Source organism: Hevea brasiliensis, chromosome 17, assembly GCF_030052815.1.
Source record: "Hevea brasiliensis isolate MT/VB/25A 57/8 chromosome 17, ASM3005281v1, whole genome shotgun sequence".
In the NCBI taxonomy this organism is placed as follows: domain Eukaryota; kingdom Viridiplantae; phylum Streptophyta; class Magnoliopsida; order Malpighiales; family Euphorbiaceae; genus Hevea; species Hevea brasiliensis.
In genome coordinates this window covers 49441339-49451396 of record NC_079509.1, presented here as the reverse complement: position 1 = coordinate 49451396, position 10058 = coordinate 49441339, and the positions used below count along the sequence as shown (strand labels likewise).

The window sequence follows — 10058 nt, the reverse complement described above, 5'->3', positions numbered from 1 at the left end:
AAATACTAGGTACCTAATTGCTTTGTTTGGTAAAAATGCTCTCTCTCTCTCTCTCTCTTATATACTTTCATTCATTTGCTTACATTGATTTTGTTGTTTCTTTTGGCATATTAATGAAAGTTCATGACGCTTGTTTCATGATGGAAATTCAAGTTTGGAGGTGTGTGTGTGTGTGTGTTTTTTTCCTTTATTTAATACTTGGCTTATGTTTGCTTGTTTTCAATACTCTTGTTGTGACCTCAAATTTCTGTTGAAACCAGATAGTCATATAGTTTGATAATTTTTTCTATATTTGTTGGCTTATTGTTGTTCTATTGTGATTGTATTGCTCTTATACCCACAATTGTTTTTGAAACTTTTGCACTTTCTCATGTTCTATATGGCAAGTGCTTAGCTTCAATGCATTGCTGTTATGATAATAAGGAGAATAGGAGCTGCGAGAGTGTATAGGAGGAAAATATTATTTAAAAAAGGTAGCATTGTAATTAATTAGGTCAGCTAAGAATTCAATATTACAAAAATTACTCCTCTCTCTCTCTCTCTCTCTCATTCCCCCTCTGTCTTCTTCTGTCTTGATTTCCCTGTTCTCCCCTCTGTTCTTCTTCTCTTTGTTTCTTCTTCATCTGCAGGTTTTTGGTCTTGGGAGCTCTGCTACATGGCAATCACATGCCCAAATGCCTATCTAATTTTATTTGGTTTGCAGCTGAACAAGAACACATTTTATGTCCAATATCATATTCTAGTTGAGGACCTGGAACTGACCAATGTGGCTAGTGTATTTATAGATATAAGTGAATGTTATAATTCTGGTTCATATAGTTGGAGGTGTTTTTTACCCAAAAATGCGGTGTGTTTTGACCTTCTTGTAATGTTGTCTTGCTTGATCTTATATCTATCAATACATGCAAAGATGACTAAATATCTTTTCATGCTAAAAATAAAAATACAGAGGACTCTTTTTAACTAAACACAATCTTCTATTTAATTAAAATTTTTATTTATATATTATTAATATTATTTTTTGGGTATAAATATTATTAATATTATTTAATTTTTTTAAAAATGTTTTTATCCATTTATATGATGATTTTATTTTACATAGAAAAAAATAATTATATCGTGTTTATAATTTATTGATTTTTTTGTTTAATTATTGTTTTGAGAAGCCTTGAATTAATCTAATTAAAATTAGGTGAAAAGGCATCGCAGATGAGTGTTGCTACTTGAGATTCAAAATTTATTAATCAATAAAAGTAATTAATTTCAATTCTAACATGCTTTATTGTTTTGTTGCAGGTCTTTTAATTCGTTAATTAGTTTTGGGAATCATGAGTGATATTGAAGGCGGGGAATCACGAGGTATGAGCTGTTTATCCAATATAGGAGGATGAATTATTAATTTGTAAATAATAGCTTCATTTAAAATTTTTATAGTAATTAAATAAATAATTAAATAACTTCCTTCTTATAAAAAAAATTAATAATTTATTTAATAATTTTTTATTTAAATTAAGTGATTTATGAATATTAATGTGATGAATAACTGATTTAATTAGAAAGAAAATGATAATATTAATTTTAAAAAATTATATAAATATTCATTATATTTTATAGAAATGAAAAGTACAATAAAAAAAATTAATTTTCCTTAATATTTTAAATATGAAAAATAATTTTAGACAAAATAAAAAATCAGATAGGACTATTATTTATAGACGGAGGGTGTAATTATTTTATCTTTATTTTTTGAAAATTTAATTAAAATATTCTTATATTTATGTCAACTTTAACTTTTAATTTTTTTATTAGACTTTTATAAAAAAATTTAATCAATTTATTTTAGTATTATCAAAAAGACTAAATAATATAAATAATTAAATTATAAAAATTAAATAACATGATAATTAAAATTATAATACTAAAAGTATAAATATTTGAAAATAAAATAAATTTGACTAATGCATTGTTTTACCGAAAGATTAAAAAGTTTAATTTTACTAAATACGAAGAGGTTTTAATTATATTTTAAACAATAAAAATTAAATAATTAATTTTGTTATTTAAGTATTGCTTATTTACAATTAGATTTATACATAAAATTATTAATATTATATAAAATGTGCAATATTATATTAACAATGTTGCAATATTACATAAAAAATATAGTATGGTTACGAGTAACATCAAATCCGAAAATAAACTTAACAACTATTAAATTAAATATTTATATTTAAATTTATATACTTTCAATACACAATTTAATTATACTCAGAAGAAAAATATCGTTTACATATAATGATGAAATGTCTATAAAGCATTAAGAAATCCAATTTCTTATAACTTTTCATTTTTAAAAACTTTTCAATTTCAAAATAAAAGAAAATGAAGTAATTTTTCTCCAGTAAAATTCGAATTCATCATATCAAGTTAACATAAATTGGTCAAATTATAAAAATCGTTGGATTGAATTCGTCTTCTCAATTAATTATTTGAACTTTGATAGAGAAGAGAGTGAGGAAATTGAAGTTGTATAAAGCTGCAATGAGTGGAGACTGGGAGACAGCCGAAGGAATTCTTGACAAATATCCCGAAGAAGTTAAGACTAGAATGAATACAGAAGGGCAGACTGCTCTGCATATCGGAACTGCAGCAAGCCACACTCATTTTGTTGAACAGCTGATTAATAAGATCCCTGATGAAGAAAATACATCTGGGTACTTAAATATCAAAACTTACACAAGCGTGCGGCCTGATGATGAAGGAAACGCAGCAACGGGAAATACAGCATTTTTCTATGCCGCCGCATCAGGAAATGTGAAAATTGCCCAAATAATGCTGGAAAAGAACAAGGATTTGGCAATGATCGAAGGCAGAGGAAATGTCTTACCTATTCATATTGCAGCTTTGCTTGGCCGTGGGAAGATGGTGCGCTACCTTTATAAGGAAACTAAATATGAGCTACAGGCCACTCAAATTGAAGATCTCATTGCTTTCCTCGTGGCCTTGATCAACGCTGATATATATGGTAAGCAATATTTTATTTCTGTGTACATGTGTTAGTATATTACACGCATGGATGTCATTGCTCTAGAAGTACCATCGAGTTGAGTTGAGCCAATATGATGGTGTCGAGTGCTCAAATTCAATTAAATATAAAAAATATTTATTTTTTAAAATAAATTTTTAAATTTTAATTTTAAATTTAATTTTAATTTTTTTAAATTTAAATAAATTGATTTTTAATTTTAAATGACTTAGATTTAATTTTAAATATAAGAAATGTTTTTAAAATAAATTGTTCAATTTTATAAATAATTTTTTAATGAATATATATATATATATATATATATATATATATATATATATATATATTTCAAAAATAATTCACTCCTTTTAAAAAGTATACATCAACATAAGATATTTAAAAAACAAGTTAAAAATATATACTATTTATTTGAATATACTATTTATCTGAAATTTGAAATTTTGAAAGAATTTTAAAAAATAAATTTTTTTAATTATATGCCACTTGTCAATTTTTTAAATACTACTATTAAGTTAGGTGACGTAATCTATATATTTGTAAACACTATTAACTAGTCGCTTTACCTAGTGTTATATGGATTATTTATTATTTTATTTTAATAATATAATTTAATATATATTTTTTATATCTTATATTTTCAAAATTATTCTATAAAATTTTATTAACGATAAATTTTTTTTATTAATTATAATTTTATACCAAGTGTTTATATATAAATTTTTTAATAATAAATAGTATAATTTATATTTGATAAAAAATATAAAAAATTAAAAATATAAAAATATAAATATTTAATTTTAAATTTTAAAATAAGTTGATTTATAAATTATTTTCTATTACTTTTTAAATTAGTTGACATACACAAATAAAAGGACATAAAAATTAGGAAAAGAAAAATACATATTTCATATGACGATCTTTGAAGTATTTTATTAAAATTCTTAGATTTTAAAGTAATATATATATATAAATTTTATAAATAATTTTTTATGTTTAAATTTTATAAATAATTTTTTAGTGAATAATTATTTAAAAATATATTATTATAATTTTATTAAAAAATTCATCATTTTCCTATCTAATAAAAATTTAATTAAAAAATAATTTTTTTAGATATATATAATATGATAAGCAAAGTTTTATAATGCCAAAATAGTAAACTTGAGATTTTTAAAATTTTTAAAAGATGTGGTGAAAAAAATTTATATAATTATTATTTTTATTTGAAATAAGATTTTAGTAATTAAAATTTGAAAACATTTAAATAAAAAATTTGTGGTTATTGTAATAAATTAAATTTTTTAACATAAAAAATTTAAAAATAAAGAAAAAAAATGTCACGTGTATATATATATATATAATTACATGAAATTTTTTTAAACACCTTAATAGAGGTGGCTTAATTGTGTAAGACAATAAATATTTATATTTCATTAATTTCAAATCAAAAATCGAGTAAGCTTTAGTTTGAATTCAAATTGACATTTTTAATTTTTATATATATTTTAAATAAAATGGTGAATATCATGATTTATTGCTTACATGTAATATAATATAATATATTTAAAATTATATAAAAAATCAAATAATTAATCTTCTTAACTAATAATCAAACTGAATATTGTAATATTCAAATTTAGTTCTTCTTATTACTTGAATTATTCGTGTTTTTAGCTCTCATTGATAAAATTTGAATAATTTACAGGTATCGTTTAAGTAGCTCACAAGTAATTTGAGTGAGTGAAATTAAATTAAGTGCATATATATAGTTTCTTATTTATATTTCGTATATTGAAAAAAAAAAAAAAAAAAACACTACACACAAGTGATAGTTTGATCGTTTGCAAACTTAAAGAATTGGTTTCTTCAATATTTTGTTTTAATTAGATGTTGCGATGAAATTGGTAAAGGCGAAGCCAGAGCTAGCGATTGAAAAAGACAGCCAAAATGAGACAGCATTACATGCATTTGCCCGAAAGCCTTGTAATCATAAACACGCAATTCCAAGTTCTCCATTGATGAGGCTCTGTTAGTATTCTCCCACATTTTCGTTATTATAATTAAGTTAATCTCAACTAATTCCTCTTGGAACTTATTTAATTAACTTTTGTTTCATCTAGTCTACTGTATTATTTATAAATAATGTCATAAATTAGAGGGAAATTCACTGTATATGTTTCTCATCATCAGTTTCAGGCTTGAACATATTTGGGAAAAAAAATCAATTGCAGAAAGAAGGCCTTGAGCTAGCTAAATTTATTTGGGAGAAAATAGTATTGTTGGATGATCAAAGAATTTCTGGTTTGATGGTCGGAAATTCTGGTCAGAAACTAATATTTATCGCAGCAAGACAAGGAAATGCGGAGTTCCTGGCAACCCTTATAAGTTCATACCCTGATTTAGTATTGAAAGTGGATAAGAATAAATATACCATATTTCATATAGCTGTAAAGCATCGGCATGTCGAAATCTTCAAGTTGATATATGAGATTGGTTCAATTACGGACGTAATAAACGTATACAGAGATGGGAACGGGAATAACATGTTACATTTAGCTGGAATGTTGGCACCGGCATCTCAACTAAATGTTGTACCAGGAGCAGCTCTTCAACTGCAGCGTGAGCTATTGTGGTTTGAGGTAATTATTATTTCCTAGTTCTCCATGAAAACAAAATTATTTATTATTATACTATTTCCTGTTCTATTAAATTTATGAATATATGTTACAACCCATTAGGGATTTGCTCTCTAATTAACATGATTTATATGTACAAATTGTAGGAAGTGAAAGAGGTTGTTAGTCTACGTGAAATGGAAGAAAAAAATAAAAAAGGGGACACTCCAAGAGATGTATTATTGAAACAACACAAAGGATTAATGCAACAAGGGGAGAATTGGTTGAGAAATACTGCAAATTCATGCATGCTTGTTGCAACACTTATTGCCACTGTGGTTTTTACAGCAGCTTTTACTGTACCTGGTGGCATTGGACCAGATAATGGGATTCCTATTTTACTCAACCGGATTTGGTTTAAAATTTTTGCCATATCGGATGCAATATCCTTAATATTCTCAGCTTCTTCGGTATTATGCTTCCTGTCCCTTCTTACTTCTCGATTCTCAATAGAAGATTTTCGCTTCTCATTGCCTACAAAATTAGTTTTTGGACTCTTTTTCCTTTTTGTAGCAATTTTAGCAATGATGGTAGCGTTCGTTGCAACATATTTCATTATTTTCAAACATGGATTACACCGGTTTGCTCTTCCAATTGCTGGAATTGCTGCTATTCCAATCCTTTTGTTCTTTGTTCAGCACGTCCGTCTCTTTGTCCAAGTAATTGGTTCAACTTATATGTCTTTCCTACTTTTCAGGTGCAGAAAAAATACTCTCTTTCCCAGGAGGAGATCAAAGTTCACATTGAAATTAAAAAATCTGCTTAAATTCAAAAAGTAGCTCCGTTTGTATCATCCTGTTTGTTCTATAATGTTTTGTAATCCGTTCTTGTCAGAAATATGTTGTTTAATCGTAATATCTTGTAATGATTACTTCCTTTCATATCTGCATTGGTTCTATATAAATGATTTATGAACATTCTATTTGTTTTTTGTTTGTAATAATGATATGATATTATCGTTAAATTTATTTTTAAAATTCTAATGCGAATAATTATTGCATGAATAAAATATGTTATACCCTCATTTAGGTATTTCCCTAGATCTCAACAAACTATAATTGGAATATTCACAAGCTCCGTTTGTGCGTTAAGGTTAGTGATTTAGCATCGGGCACCAGCATTTTAATCTAGGGTATTTAGTAAATAACATTTGATTATCAGCGTTTTATTGTTCATCCATTACTGTTTTAATAACCAAAAATGTTTGGCTAAATGGTTGGATCAAAACTTTTTTGGTTAGCTTTTGACTTCAAAGTTACCCATTGTTGAGGACATAGATTCAGAACAATTAGGGTTTGACATATATTGCAGCCCTACTTGGGATCTGGACTTTGTAATGAAAATATTTTAGTGTATGATATTTATGATCAAAGTTCTACAGAATGAGATGAATTTTATTTATCATTGATTGGGTAGTTATGGCACACCATGCTAGGTGTTAACCATGATTTACAAGAACAAGGAGTGGATAGGGAATTTCACTCTAGGCATGAAAGAGTTCTAGTGATATTAAAAAGTTAATATCATATTCTCATTGCCAGTTACTTATGAACTTAAGAAGTTGCACACAATAGAGCTTAAGTGATCAAGATAATGTTAATTTGATTAATTAATTAAATTAATGAATTTAATTTGTTTTAGATTGCAAAGTCCCTAGTATGTTTTGAAACTAAATTTAAAAGAATGGGTAATAAGAAGAAACATAACTTATATTTAATTGTTAAATATAAGCTTATAATTAAAGGATTTAATTATGATATAATTTATATTGTATTATGAGAAGAATTAATACGGCTTATGAAGTCATGAGAGGAACTATGGCTTAGTGGGCTTAGTGGTGAGTTGGCATGAGGTGCCATATGGCACCATAAGGTGGTGACACATCTTGAAGTTGACTTGATAAGGAGACAAATGGCAAAAGAGTTTGCTATTTATCAAGCTTGTCTCCTTAGTGGAGAATATGATTCCTCCATTTAGCGATTTAAAATCTCTAAATTCTAGATATTTCCACAAAGTTATAGATTTTCATATCCCTAAACTATATAAGCTTATACATGCAAAAAGCACTATTATTGTCACAGTTGAGAAAGACTAATAACACAATCAAAGGAATTGTTTTAAATTCAGTTAGGAATTTCTGAATCTAAACAACCAAATTGTAACATCACTTGTGGCAAAATATTTAGCTTATGTAGCGAAATCCATAGTTGTTACCCATATAGAACCTTTCCAATTAACTCTTCAACTACCACATATAGACACAAAACCTTTAGATAGAGACATGTAACCTTTATATGGCTTTGTGTGACTGTCACACTAGCCTATGCAACAATCACACAATCTCATACAACTTTTACTCAGTCTTATTTGTGACTATCACACTAGCCTATGCAAAAATCACAAGGTTTCGTGTAACTTTTACTCGGTCTTATGTGATTGTCACATTTTCCTACATTAGATAGACTTTATATCCTTACCATTTGACTAGAAAGAATCTGCAACCTCTATTAGTTGCAAATTACTTTCTCCTTTTACCAAGATTAATATCCTAATTGCTTCCAAATTGTTATGAATAATCTTGACATATGCTTAGTATTGAGATTTAAAAGTTAAGAAATTGTTTCTCTAACAACCCGTAGAAATACCCAAAGTTTGGCCAATTCTCTAGAGTGGTTTTGGTGGCTAACCAAGAGAGATACATAAGAGAGACCTTGGTTGGGTTTTTCATGATCACTGTGGCTTGTGTGGTTAGACTAAAGGACTTACACTTGGTCATCTACTTCCCAAAGGGCAGAATGTGATTTAGTGCCTCTTGTGTAAGACATCCCTAAACCTAGTTTATGATTGTTCTTCTTCTTAAGTTTTCTAAAAGCAAAATAGGCTAAAAACCATTTGGTGTTAGAAGAGTTGTAACCCTATATGTTAGGTATATATGTTAGGCATATTAATTGTTAATGTAGTAATTAAAATGGTTGCATAGGATTCATGACACTTAGCTTTAATAAAATTAAAATTGCCTAATTACATAAGTTGCAGAAAATGGGTTACCACCTGGTCTTTGATTGTAGTTCCCCACATAATCCACTTGCTCACTTGAAAAATCTTGATTAAGTGCAGAAAAATCTGCTGCACAATTGACATTTGCAGCTCCAATTTCTAGTGAATTACTAGAACCTCCGGCTGAAGAATCTACTTTCATACTTAACTTGTCCATCTTCTTTGTCAAAGCATCAAACTTAGCATTAATCATATTCATGGCATCAAGCTCGAACATACCAGCTGGTTTCTTGATCTCATTCCTCTCACAACTCCATTGGTAGTTGTTATAAGCAATTTTATCAAGAGCGGAAAAAGCTTCATCTTCAGATTTCTCCATAAGGTCACCTCCAGAAGATGCATCAATTGTACTCCTAATAGCTGGTGAAACTCCATTATAAAAGTGTTGAACAAGCATCCACTTAGGAATCCCATGATGTGGACATCTCCTTTGCAAATCCTTGTACCTCTCCCATGCTTCATACAAGCTCTCATCATCTCTAGGTTTAAAAGAAGTCAGCTCATTTCTCAGCTTAGCTGTCTTGCTTGGTGGAAAATATTGAGCCAAAAATGCTTGAGAAAGTTCATCCCATGTTGTGATAGAACCCGGTGGCAAAGAATGTAACCACTCTCTAGCTCGGTCCTTCAGAGAAAAAGGAAATAATCTGAGTCGAATTGCATCATCAGAAACTCCATTTATCTTCAACATATCACTGATCTCAAGAAAGTGTGCCAGATGCACATGTGGACTTTCACTTGGATTTCCTCCAAATTGTGCTTGTTGTACCATTTGACAAAGTGCAGGCTTCAGTTCAAAATTATTAGCTTCTACCCTTGGTCTTGTGATACTTGGCATGAAATCTCCAATGTTAGGATAGGCATGATCCTTCACAGAGCGGTTGTTATTGTTGTTGTTGTTGTCAGCCATTTCTTCTTGTAATTGCTCTTGCTCTTGTGCTCTTTCTTGTTGTTGCTGAGCTTTAATTTCAGCTTTTCTTCTCTTAGATTCTGCTCTTAAAGCTTTTGCTGTCTTCTCTATTTCTGGGTCAAAGAATAGATTGATTTCTTCACTTTTTGTCCTTCTCATAAAATAAAGCACCTGAAAAACAAAAATAAACAAATTCTCAAAGTAAAATTGTAAAAAGAAATAAAATAAAATGCCCAAATTAACCAAACAAACAATTGTTTAATATCAAACAAAAAAAATCAAATCCCCGGCAACGGCGCCAAAAACTTGATGTGACTAATCCGCAAGTATACGGGTCGTCTCAAGTAATAAAGTGATGAATCAAGTATCGTTC

At 28.2% G+C, this 10058-nt stretch overlaps 1 protein-coding gene and 1 non-coding gene across 2 annotated transcripts; both read left to right on the top strand.

The window, feature by feature from the left end:
* Positions 1-2493: 2493 nt before the first annotated feature.
* On the top strand, positions 2494-6568 carry LOC110647048 (ankyrin repeat-containing protein At5g02620-like; the record flags this gene model as incomplete). Its single annotated transcript, XM_058139016.1, has 4 exons — positions 2494-3025; positions 4934-5074; positions 5237-5685; positions 5829-6568. Coding segments are annotated over 4 exons (1794 nt in total), but the record flags the coding sequence as incomplete, so codon positions are not given.
* A 2617-nt stretch (positions 6569-9185) lies between these two features.
* On the top strand, positions 9186-9292 carry LOC131175693 (small nucleolar RNA R71). Its single transcript, XR_009145885.1, has one exon. It is a non-coding gene; the product is annotated as a small nucleolar RNA R71 (small nucleolar RNA).
* The last annotated feature ends 766 nt before the right edge of the window (positions 9293-10058 follow it).